Source organism: Danio rerio, chromosome 17, assembly GCF_052040795.2.
Source record: "Danio rerio strain M-AB ecotype USA chromosome 17, GRCz13ab, whole genome shotgun sequence".
Taxonomy (NCBI): Eukaryota; Metazoa; Chordata; class Actinopteri; order Cypriniformes; family Danionidae; genus Danio; species Danio rerio.
In genome coordinates this window covers 33,414,636-33,428,039 of record NC_141037.1, presented here as the reverse complement: position 1 = coordinate 33,428,039, position 13,404 = coordinate 33,414,636, and the positions used below count along the sequence as shown (strand labels likewise).

General features: G+C 38.6%; 2 protein-coding genes across 6 annotated transcripts in view; both read right to left on the bottom strand.

Moving 5' to 3' along the window:
• The window catches only part of LOC147839992 (uncharacterized), a 782,854-nt gene that overhangs the window by 113,497 nt on the left and 655,953 nt on the right, over positions 1-13,404 (bottom strand). The gene's annotated exons all lie outside the window — the stretch shown is intronic.
• insyn2ab (inhibitory synaptic factor 2Ab) overlaps positions 1-13,404 on the bottom strand; it is a 207,493-nt gene that overhangs the window by 68,624 nt on the left and 125,465 nt on the right. For 3 of the 5 annotated variants that reach the window (XM_087290738.1, XM_087290736.1, XM_087290737.1), the window contains one exon: positions 12,178-13,261. In XM_087290738.1, coding sequence (XP_087146864.1) covers positions 12,178-13,256 — 1,079 coding nt within the window. In that variant the 5' untranslated portion in view covers positions 13,257-13,261. Of the gene's footprint in view, positions 1-2,010; positions 2,308-11,077; positions 11,112-11,417; positions 13,262-13,404 lie in introns of those variants that run through there. The other 2 variants (XM_087290739.1, XM_087290740.1) reach the window with 2 other exon arrangements.

Genomic DNA, 13,404 nt, shown 5'->3' with positions numbered 1-13,404 from the left:
AAACCATTTTACGAATACACCGTCAAAACCTATGTTTAAATAAATAGCAATGCTATCATCCTTCAAATGTAATTTTAACCCCTTGTAATCTGGTTCCAAATAATCTTGTAAAGCATTTATTAATCATAGTTCAACATTAACTATTGCATTAATGAAATCCAAAGTCATGATGTTAACATTTTTCACTTAAATAACATTAATTAACATTAACGAGGATAAATAAACAATGTAATAAATGTATTACGTAGTTTGTTTGTGTTTTGATCATTATTGTAAAATGTTACATAGTGCAGTGGTTCCCAACAGGGCGGGTCGCGGCCCACAACAGGGCCTCAGTGAGCTTTGTGGGAGGTCACATCATATTTACTTTTTTTGTAGTGGACAATTAGGAAAAACAATCATGTTGTCTTAGTTAATTTTATCCCCTGGCTGACCAAAAACTGTTCAAATTTGTAATTCGTCCTCCACGAAAACCGAGTCTCACTTATTAGCCTTCAGCAGGTGAGGAAGCTCCAAACATTTCAGATCGCAATGCCAGCAATACTGGAAACACGAAACACAGGAAATACCAAGATAGTTACCTGAACTACCTAATGTTTTATTCCATTTTCTAGAAGCAGAGTCCTTCACCCAGCCACAGTGCATTATCTGTGCCAAAGTTCTTGCTAACGAATGCATGAGGCCGTCCAAATTAACAAGACATTTGCAGACGACTCATCCCCAATACCGTGACAAGCCCAGAGCATTTTTTGAGCTCAAGACAAAAGAATTGACACACACCCAAAATAAGATGAGGGACGTCACAACTACTGACAAGAAAATGTAAAAAAATATCAAACACAGTTGCTGAAAAAAAAAATCATCAAACCAAATAAAGGGCATACAATTGCAGAAACTTTGATTTTGCCATGCGCAAAAGAGATTGTCAAGGAATTATTTGGAGAGGATGAATCAAAACAACTGGCCAAGATACCATTATCAATTAATATGGTCAAATGTTGCATCGCAACAATGTCAGAAGATGTGAGGGATCAGCTTTGTGCGCGACTTAAAGAATGAAATGCATCTTGCCCTGTTAAGTATCTCTCCACATATAGACAAAATTATTGCTCACTGCCAGCAGCAATCCCCACACTGATTGAGGGCTAATCGAAACGCAATTGCAATTTGAAACGTTGCGATTAGTTATCGCAAGAGGCTGCAATATAAAATGTGGATGTACAGTTGAAGTCAGAATTATTAGCCCCCTGAATTATTAGCCCTCCTGTTTATTTTTTCCCCATTTTCTGTTAAACGGAGAGCAGATTTTTTTCAACACATTTCTAAACTAATCTAATAACTGATTTTTTTATCTTTGCCATAATGACAGTAAATAATATTTGACTAGATATTTTTCAAGACACTTCTATACAGCTTAAAGTGACATTTAAAGGCTTAACTAGGTTAATTAGGTTAACTAGGCAGGTTGGGGTAATTAGGCAAGTTATTGTATAACGATGGTTTGTTCTGTAGACTTTCGAAAAAAATATAGCAAAAGGGGCTAATAATTTTGACCTTAAAATGATGATTAAAACATTTAAAACTGCTTTTATTCTAGCCGAAATAAAACAAATAAGACTTTCTCCAGAAGAGTAAATATTATCAGACATACTGTAAAAGGTCCTTGCTCTGTTTTACAACATTTGGTAAATATTTTAAAAAGAAGAAAAAAGTCAAAGGGGGGCTAATAATTCTGACTTCAACTGTTATATGTAAACAAGAACAACAAATAATATCTGATAATCTGATAATATCTCCAGGTTGGAGGAAAGTCTTTACCCCAGGTTGAGGAGTTCAAGTACCTTGGGGTTTTGTTCAGGAGTAAGGGAAGAATGGAACGTAAGATTGTCAGGTGGATTGGTGCAGTGGCAGCAGTAATGCTGTTGATATTTTGGTCCATTGTGGTAAAGAAGGAGCTGAGCCGTAAGGCAAAGCTCTCGATTTACCGGTCAATCTACGTTCTACTCTTACCTATGGTCATGAGCTTCAGGGCAGGGCGCACCCTTATAGATAGGGTGAGGAGCTCTTTCACCCTGGAGGAGCTCGGAGTAAAGCCGCTGCTCCTCCACATCGAGAGAAGTCAGCTGAGGTGGCTCAGGCATCTGTTTCGGATGCCTCCTGGACGCCTAATTAGATAGACCCTAAGGGAAGACCCAGGACACGCTGGAGGGACTATGTCGCTCAGCTAGCCTCTCAGCTGAAGAAAGTGTCTGGGGAGAGGGAAGTCTGGCGTTCTCTTCTAAGACTGCAGCCTCTGCGACCCAGCCCCTGAAAAGAGGTTGAAAATGAATGAATGAATGAATGAATGAATGAACGAATATAAGGTGAAGTGCTTCAAAACCAGTCCACTATGCTTAAAAAAAAGCATTCTAGACTTTGTGCGAGGCATCACAGACATCGTATTGATTGTCGTAAACTATGCCACATTACACTAGAAGAAATGGCATGTGCGCAGTAAGTGCTGTCGCCTCACAGCAAGAAGGTCGCTGAGTCGCTGGTTCGAGCCTCGGCTCAGTTGGTGTTTCTGTGTGGAGTTTGCATGTTCTCACTGCATTCGCATGGGTTTCCTCCGGGTGGTCCTGTTTCCCCCACAGTCCAAAGACATGTCGTACAGGTGAATTGGGTAGGCTAAATTTTCTATAGTGTATGAGTGTGTGTGTGAATGTTTCCCAGAGGTGGGTTGCGGCTGGAAGGGCATCCGATGCGTAAAAACATGCTGGATAATTGGCAGTTCATTCCGCTGTAGTGACCCCAGATTAATAAAGGGACTAAGCCGACAAGAAAATGAATGAATGAATAAATTAATGAAATGGCATCACGACCTCCATTTGTCGTTTACGACTCCCCACGACACCCTGCATCAAGGAAATCATACCAAAATCATGTCTGACCAGGGCCAGTTGAATAAGCACACTTTTGTTCTGCCCATTCAGAATTGCGCAACTAAACTATGCTCTCAAACAAACAGATGGCATCTGCTGCTTCAGAAGCATTAATAGACGAATTACAGTAATATCAAAGAAAACCAGCATTTTCGATGTGGAAATATTTTGGTTTCAAAGTCACAGACACGGAAAAAAACTGGTAATTTTTAAGAGCTGTCACAGAATTGTTGCCTAAGGCTTACAGATTCTTGAGCTGAAGCTTGAATTAAATTAAAACCAGCTTTAAGCTTTATATTAAATCGTAACTCAAATCGCATTATTTGTCAAAAAGAAAAATTGCAATTACATAATTTCCCAAATTGCACAGCCCTACACTGATTGATAAAGCATAACAAATAACATGAAAGTATTAAATTGTAATAGCCTATATTATATTTTCCCTTATACACCAGTGTGATGATGAATACTGATATTTTTGTTACTGAATTTCAAATAGGGCCAATTTGAAGGCCAAAGGCTTACATTATTCAGTTACAAATGGCCAACTGAGGGTTTGCTTTTATATTTTACATAAGGCTATTATTTGTGTATAAACATATCTATATATAGAAATAAACACACCATTGGTTTGAAAACAACATTTATTGTCATCCTTACTGCAAACTTATATGAGCAATAATATGATGAAATGTGGATGGAATATTTTCTAGGGGAAAAAGAGGTCTCGGGCAAAAAAACAAAAGGTTCTGAACCACTGACCTAGTGTACTGAGTATTCATGCGAACGCAGGGAGAACATGCAAACTCCACACAGAAACGCCAACTGAGCCGAGGATCGAACCAGCGACACAGCGACCTTCTTGCTGTGAGGCAAACGTGCTACCCACTACGCCAAAAAAAACATGAAAAAAAACTTGAACTGACTGGGAAAAGCACACAAAATTGCCCTTAATCCTACTGGACTCAGTGCACAGATAATAGAGTGTCCTCTTGTAGTATTTTCAACTCTGAAAACCTCCTTAACTGGATAATTTACAAGCACGGCATGACTCTATCAGCATTAAAAGCTGGCGTAACACCTGAAGTCTCTACCCCGGCGTTCCAGAGACATCCATGCCAGGGCTCCCGAGTGCTTGGCATTTTAAGCTCTGCCCACCCTGGCTGTCAGCAGCATGCAGACGCTTTGTTTGCACTAAAAGCGCTGCTCTCAGACAGAGAGGAACATCAAAACCTTGGCTCTGACTGGTTTAACCTAGGGAGACCGGTTGGGCTTTCATATGCCCACACTGAGCCACTCATCGCTTCTGTGCTGAGCTGCTCTGATGACACCTAGAATGTGGGAGTGCAGGCGCTGAGGTCCAGCCTCTAATAATAGTCCCCACACTCATTGTGGAGCTACACATACACACACACAAAAAAAAAAAAAACAGACGCACTTTCTCCGTCGGAAGATGAAAGAGCTGCCTGATGAGGCGCTGCTAATTGAGGCTGTTTGAGTATGGGTTCGTGCTCTGAAAACGCACCCGCTTCTCTCACTTCTGGCTCAGGATTAGAACGAAGTCCAGTATTCTTTAGACAGTGAGTTTGGCTTAAGGGCCATTACCTGCCCAAAGCAATGCCTGGAGGACCTTAAGTGCTGAGACTGGTGGTTTTAGACCTGCTCTGAGTGGCCAATTTGACTCATTTCAAGGAATTTTTAAGGTGAGATAAACCCAAATGCAACCAACTGACAAGATGTCTACCATACTAAACGGGGAATGATACGGTGGACATAAAGTGGCTATCATTTAGAACTAGACCATAATTGACCTCTTGCTGAGCAGTCTAAAAATGTTGCAGACCAATCCTTCCTTAGCAACTGTTGCCATCTTCAAGAACTTTTCTCCAGTGTCAGTTTGCAGTGGATCTCTGGGCTAGGATAGTTTCAAGGTGTATTTTCATTTGAAATTATCCAGAACTATGTGAAGTACCTAAAGAGCTAGAAAAGTCAGTTTAATATTACTAAAAGTCTGTTTATAAATGAGTCTCAGGGATTTTAAGAATGATCCAATTTGCACCCGTTTATTACGCACATTTCTTCTGCTTGAGCGAATGCAATTTTTTTTGGTAGTCGTGCTGTTTCTCCATTCTAAGATCACATTTGCACGCATATTGGGTCATTCTTATAGTCGAACCTTGCTTTTAAGAAAACCACAATTAAAAATTATTTTCAACCAGCCAAAGTGGCTAGTGGAGGTGTCTTTCTAACACCTCAAAGCTGAAATCTACCCGCATTTGACGGGTTGGCGGGTGTTAATGTACAGCCCTGTCTCTACATAGCAAATTATGTTCTGACATCAGCTCTAAACAAAGGGTTGGGAGTTCGAGACTTACCTGAGCTCAAACTCCCCTCTCGTCCTGCAATTGGGAGGGAGCCCCGCGTTCAAGGATCTTATAAGCTCAGAGCTCTCTCCCGGGACAGCATTCCAAACTTGCTTTATAATCAATCATCAGCTGATATGAACTCTTGAAGTACATTTTTTGTGTTGTATCAGTAAGTTTACTCTCTTATTTTTCTTCAACCTGCATTCATTACTTTATTGAGAGGGGTCTGGATGCAGACCTGGTGCAGTGCAATCTGGGCTGCATCCAATGTTTTTTTTTTTAATCATCCAGATACTATTGACTTTATACACTATTTTATTCTTGTCTATAGGGATTGACAAAGGGGAAAAATAAGTCCTGTGATTCAAAGCTAACCAAATCACACATAGAAAGTAACAACCTTGAGACATGGGCATTTTATAAATGCAGCAAAGTGTTTGGAAGCATTAAAATTATCAAAAAAGAAGTCCAAATTCGTTACACACACTAACTCAGAGACTGTTAAGACACTGATGAGAAGATGAAGGATGTTTACTGTATATGATGACTAAAAAACATGGCCTAAAACGGTCACTAAAACCACTACAGAATGTTACGTTTACACATGTAATATAAACGCATCAGCAGTTCACATAATACTCAATACACGAGTCCTTTTAAAAGGGCTACTCTTTACTTATATTTTAATGTAATATTTACAACAGATGATTTTACTCTACTTTCACTACATTTTTGGGTAAGTAATGGCAGTTTTACTTGAGTATGATTTTTTAGTACTCTTTCCACCACTGAAAGTATATGCTGGATCAGTTAGCAGTTCATTCCACTGTGGCGAACTACGTCGAAGGAACTAATGAATATTAGTAAATAACCGTTGTGCGGCTAAATTTTCTAGTGGAAACATTCATAAAATAATTTTTCAAGGTTTTTTAATGAAAATAAAGATCACACACATCTTATATATACACACATCTATATATATTAGGGATGTGCAGAGCAGCCGGTATTTGTAATTGTATTTGTATTTGTTGAGGTGGGAAAAGTATTTGTATTTGTATTTGTATTCGATTAAAATTCAAAATAGCGTAAAAATATATATTTTTTCTATTACACTTCTAATTTACATTATAGTGAAAGTATTGTTTAATTATACCCATTATATAAATTATAGACATGCAATATTGGTTGTTGTTTTTGAACATGTGACAAGAAATGTCATTGAAAAGAAAATAACATAGAAGCCATTATCTCATCCATGGTTAAACCAACAACTAATAAAATACCATTGTGAATATTATGAACCCCACCACCACCGTTCTTGTTGAAGGACACTGAATAGACAGAATAAAAACAAATAATACTTCAAAAAAACTGTTCTTCTTCTGAAAGAACTTTTTTCCAATGGACAGAATTCCAAAAACTAATATTGACTAAATAAATCTAAATAAAACCCTGCCTGGGAGATCTGGCAGAACAAAAGTATTCTATATAATACTAAAAGATACAGCCCTGCTATCATCATAAATCAAAAGTTTGTTTGTTTGTTTTTGTTTTTATGTTTGAAACTGACTTGCTGGGGCATAATGTGGCTGTGTTGATGGTTTGGTGCTTGTGGAGGATTTAGCAGAACATAGCTGTGCTGATTGAGGGGATTGATGCTTGTGGGGGGTTCACAGACAGTATCAGGAGAGGATGCTTTTAGTGCATGTGATAATACATTACATAGAAGGTTGCGCGGTGGCACAGTGAGTAGCACTGTCGCCTCACAGCAAGAAGGTTGCTGGTTCGAGCCCTGACTGAGTTCTCCCCATGTTGGCGTGGGTTTCCTCCGGGTGCTCCGGTTTCCCCCACAGTCCAAACACATGCAATACAGGTGAATTGGGTAAGCTGAATTGTCCCTATTGTATGTGTGTGAAAGAGAGTGTATGGATGTTTCCCAGTGCTGGGTAGCAGCTGGAAGGGCAGCCACTGCGTAAATCATATGCTGGATAAATTGGTGGTTCATTCCACTGTGGCAACCCCAGATTGATAAAGGGATTTAGCCGAAAAGAAATGAATGATTATGCATAGAAGATGTTGACAGATGTTTAATATCTCTGCCTCTGCTGATTTCACTTTTGCACACATTATACAGTATCAGTTTGTTTTATCTGCAGCTCCACTGACTGTAAAATTCTTCCACAAAGAACATTAAGTTTTTTTTTTTTTTTTTTGACAGGTGGAGGACCAAGAAATGGCTCAGAAGCAGTCTCACTCTTTTTCTATTCGGGTGCCCAAATGTATTTGAGGAGTTTCAAGTTAATAAAAAGTGACGGGAAGCTATGCTAAGGTTAACTAGCCTATAGCATATATCTTGCTGTCTGCAAAAGACAGTAATGTAGACGTACCATATAACTCCCATAAGTGCATACTATTCGACACAACTGCACAAGCATCGTTTTAACCTTTATAAACGAACGTTAACGTTACTCTGTCAACAGTCTATTGTCTAAATTAACGCGCTAACAGAGCTAAATTTTGCGTAAACAGAGAGCACCCGATTGCAAACTTCAAAAATGCAGCGTAATTGAAAATCCCGATCAAACTCCGCTACAAGTTTATAAACTGCATCTGGAACCCAATTAAGGTACAAAAATCTATTTAACAAAAATAGTGATGCAGTGAAGTGTTTTTTTTTCGCTCAGCCGAGCTTTCTCTGTCTGCTGCTGTGGAGAAGCTTGTGCCAGACACATTTTACCTCCGCCTCGCCCTCCGACTACTGACTGAGCGTGTCTCTCTCTCTCTCTCTCTCTCTCTCTCTCTCTCACTCACTCACGCGGGCATGCACTGTGGTCTCATGAGGAAACGCTGCTTTTTGATATAATGTTTTTCTTGCTCCCGAATACAAATAATTTTTCAAGTATTTATTCGAAATAAGTATTCGTAAAAACACGCTATTCGTGCCTTTCCGAATACCATATTCGGGTTCGGCTCCACCCATAATATATATATATATATATATATATATATATATATATATATATATATATATATATATATATATATATATATATATATATATATATATTAGCGCTGTCAAAATTAGTGCGTTAACGCATGCGATTAATTTTAAATAATTAACGTGTAAAAAAAATTTATGCAATTAACGCAGTTGCAGGATTTTTTTTTACTTAATGTTTTGGTGGACGTGTGTTCAACATGCAATAAATGTGGATAAGACCAAGGAAGCACTTTTTGAAGGCAAGTTCCAGTATAAAACAATTAATTGCATCACAGGTTATCCAGAGTTTCATGCAATTTCGAGTGTTTCATTTTTAACTTTCGACTTCTGTTGTAAGTTGATACCGCAAGGCGAACAGAAAGAAAATCCTCCGCAGGGTGGAGAGGGGTGTGCAATGTATTTAACAACCGGTTTGCGAGAGATTATCATTCATTTGCGGGCATCCGGCAGTCTCTGCATTTGCGGGATACTCCTAGTCTTAGCAACTGGATGAATGTAAAGGAGGATTAAGCAAAATTGTTTCTACTTTATATTTAATGTTCTCAACTCAAAGCAATAAAACTTTACAATAAGTGCAACTGTTTGTAATCAATAGTTTATTATTATAATTTTCCATTTTCCAAATCTGTAATGCCTGTATTTTGGCTTTTTTTTTTGCAGTCCACTTAGAATCCAACATGGAAATATTTTTTTTTTATTGGCATTGAAATTGGCATTTTTATTGGTTTTGAAATTCAAATGTCATTAACATGCCTGTGTTTTAATTTCTGTAATAAATATGGCTGTCAAGCCAGGATCTTGATGGTTTATTGTGGGTATGTTGTTTACATCAAGAAATCTGTGTTACAAGTTAAACAAAAATTCTAATAACAATTATATTTTGAATTTAAATAGTTTTTTGTCTTGCGTTTACATTAATTTTACATTTTAATAGCCAAAATTACAAGTTTCAGTATTTTAAATGCGATTTTTTTTAAATACTGTAGGTGCCATTAATAATTTTTTTAATCGATTGACAGCACTAATATATATATATATATATATATATATATATATATATATATATATATATATATATATATATATATAGCGTTTGAGAGGTAGTGCATATGTATAAAAACTATATAACTCCTAACGTTCCTATTGGATGCCTACCAGGGATTAAGAGCAGCTAATATCTCCAGAACCTGCTCTTATCGACCTTACTAAATAAACTGTCACGTCCCGTCCGGCCAACAGCTGAGGCAGGCACTTCTAAAGCTTCCCGCATCCCAACCAGAAGAGACGTCCACTTAATGGAGAGGCATTATTAAACATGAGGAGCACTGATTGTATCGAGCTCTTTCCTCTCACAGGGCGGCCCGTCAGAGGAAGCACGGAGAAAGTGAGGCTGGCTCTGTGCCTGCAGAGCATCAGGTATTAGGGAATGCAGGATGACATCTGACATTCAAGTGTCCCTGTGTTGCTGTGCAAGTGGCTTTCAAAAGGCACCGAAGCGTCTTTTCACCTCATTTGCTTCCCAGGTTCCAATTTCAACAGTCACCACAGCCTATAACCCAGAAATTTTTGGCACTTACAATGGATGCTGAGATGGAAATGGAGCTGAAGTACATTTAAAAGCCTTAAACAGATGTTATAAATAGATGTGCATGTTGTTCACGGTGCCTGTTCATACCTAAATGCAGTGAAATTAAAATATTCAAGCTGTTGAAATTCAATACATATTCCCTGCTGACTTCACGCCTGCCTGTGATTCATGAATCAGGTATGGCGGATCATTTTAGAAATGTTTTGTCGACCTTGTCTGCTAAATGACGTATAGTGGAGCAGAGGAGTAGCTTTAGCACTTTGCACAAACAAACATTATTCTTCAAGCTTTGAACAATGTATAAGAACAATGAAATGACACTTAGCAAAGCCCTGCCCCATTTAGCTACTGCAGATAACACAGAGCAGCTTCATTTCTCAAAGGAATGAGCTAGAGATTTATGTGAGCACGTTGATTGTCAGTAACAAAACGTGCTAACAATATTTGACTCAAATGGCTTGGAATAATTTTTGACAATGCATTTCCTGTTGAAGTATTAAAAACTGCAGAGCAAGAATGGAGGAAAATTCTTCATGCTCAACTAAAGTGTCATCTGAAAGTAATTTTTTCATACATTAGCATACGTGAACTGAACTTTCTTATGTCTAACTTTTACTATGAACTTGTAGCAACACTACAGTGAACTGAAACAATACCTAAATTAAATGATGTTACATTTAATTAATCCCAGATCAAATGTCAGTGTTCTGGGTGTTCAACATGTTCATTCTGGAAAATAGGTGAGACAGTTTAATTTACATTTAAAGCTTTATTTAATTGAATTCATTAAATTAGAGAAAACCTGCTTGAGTTTTCTCTAGGTACATTGTGTTTTGATCATTTCCAAAAACAACTGCATTTAAAGCTATTCAGAAACATAAATGCTCACACTGGAAAGTGAAAAGTGTCAACATCATACTTTAAATGATTTATACTGTATTTTGGTACCATCACCAGGCCACTAACAATATTGCATAGTGTATTATTTATAACTTATTATCTGTGAAGTGCATTTGTGGATTGCCATAATTAAAGATCATTTGATAAAGAAAACATTAATGGGAAGTGTTTTTACATACAATCAAGTGTAGTAGACAGGCAAACTTTAATACAGATCGTTAAAGGAAATACATTTTCCAGCTAATGTTGGCATTAAATGCAATTCAACTCAATTATTTTTTTAATGTGTATTTTTTTATTTGTATTACACAGTTAAAGTCTGAATTATTAGCCCCCTGAATTATTCGCCCTCGTTTATTTTTTCTTAGTTAATTAGGTTAACTAGGCAGGTTATGGTAATTAGGCAAGTTATTGTATAATGATGGTTTGTTTTGTAGACTATCGAATACAATCGAATATAAAAAATATATAAAAAATATATAAAAAAATATATAGATTTAAGGGGCTAATAATTTTGACCTTAAATAAGAAAAATATTAATAGACATCCTGTAAAAATGTCCTTGCTCTGTTAAACATCATTTAGGAAATATTTAAAAAAAGACAAAAAAATCAAAGGGGGCTAATAATTCTGATTTTAACTGTATGTCAAAATAATAATGAAAAGAGCTGCATATTTTTCAATTTCACTGACTTTCTAAATGTCAAACACAAATGGTTTAACTTGAGTTGATTTAAGTTAGAGGTGCACATCAGTAACACATTGGTTAACAATCAATTTTAGAGTTTTTATTTTTATTTATTTATCACAATTGAATTCGGTATCATCATCCACCACCATATATTTAATTAACATTTAAATTAACCTTGTTTAGGTCTGATCTTTAATGCTAAAATATTATACTTAAAATATTTTTACATTTATGATGTTGGCATTATTGTATAAAAATGTTGGTGTACACATTGGTGTATGCTAGTCACAACTACACTTTTAAAACAGTGTGACTGCTGTATAGTGTAAACATTTACATGTGGTACTGCTCACATTCTTTTAAGTAATTAAATTTTTACATTATGAAAAAATAGCCGATCATTCCGGTGTGGCGACCTCTGAGAGACTAATCCGAAGGAAAATAAATTATCATACATACTGGTGCATTGGAATTACCCATAACCACAACCCAAACCTTTCTCCCGGAATCTAAATCTCACCCCTAAACATAAACCTACCCTTCAAACTCAAATATAAGACATTTCTTGTAGATATTTAACATTGTTTACTCATTTATGATTACCAAGTGCCATATTCTTTGTTCACATTGAGAAAACAAGTCTGCAACACAAAGCTGCATAAAATACAGTGATGAATAGTAAAAATGTTACATAAAAACTGATGACTCACCCCTCTCGCTGTGCTTCTCCTCTTTCCAGTTCCTGAATGACCCCCAGCAGCACTTTGATGGTTTCTTGACTAGAGCTGATCAGAGTCTCCATGGCTTGAAGCCTTGCTTTTACGTTCCCATCAACCCCTGGGAGAGCAATCAGCTGCCCCCTCGTGCCCTGCTGCTGGGTCTCTGTGGGGCCCGAGTTTTGGCTACTGTGACAGTGGGCCCGTATGTGAGCTTGGGAAGCACAGCTCGCTGAATGAGGCAAAGCCTGAGACTGTGTCTGCAGTCCATTCAGCTGCGCCGTGTCTTTTTTGCGAGCGCAGCTCCCTGAGGGACTCTCCGGGCACTCCACTTGAGTCAAAGACGTCCATGCAATAGGGCCGGAAATCTTTGAACAGTCACCCCTGACCGGCAGAGGTTGAGTCGGTGTGGTCGAGGAGGCACAGTTGGGCTGTTGTCCTACTCCTGCCTCGCTCTCACTAGGTAATCCCTTGTGCTTGGCCCCACTCCCTGGGACATTGGCATCTGACTGATCCAAAGCTGCATCTGACAGATCAGGGCAGAGTTTTCCATCCGAACAGTCCGGCCCTGCACATAAGTCCTTAGCATCGCTGCACTGCGGTGTAGTGTGAAGCAATACTCGGGTTTGCTGCACATGCCCGTCACACCTTGCGCCCCGCTTCCCATCCTTCACATCACTCAGAAAGCCATTGTTTTGATCTGGGTGGTTCTCAACCAGAGCCGTGTGTTTGATGACGTTTCCCTTCTTGCGCTCGAAGGGGAAAGTCTGATAGCGCTTCTTCAAGTCAGGTGAAGTTTGCACACCTGTGCTCTTGGTGACATTTGGGATGGAGCGGCGTGCAGGCATGGTCATGTACCTCCGGTGGATGACCTTGCAGGAAACAGAGCGGTCCCTGGCACCTCGGTGGGCGACCTCATTCTGCGCCTCGCAGATGTCTTTAAAGCGCACCTGCAGGGCTTTGTTTCGCTTGCGCACCGCGTCTGCTCCGCTCCGCTCCAACGAAGGACCACCAGACTCCGAGTCAGACTCTGAGCTTGACAGAGTGCAGCGGCCTGCCTCCTTACTGACCATAACTCCTGCGGGGGAAAGAGAGAGGAGAAAGAATGAGGGATGGTGAGAGAATTTACTGTTAATATAATATAATGCCGGTGATTGCAGCTCAAGCACAGATGGCCTAGTTTTGTCTTTTCTTCAGCACACAACATCCTGGCAGTCAAAG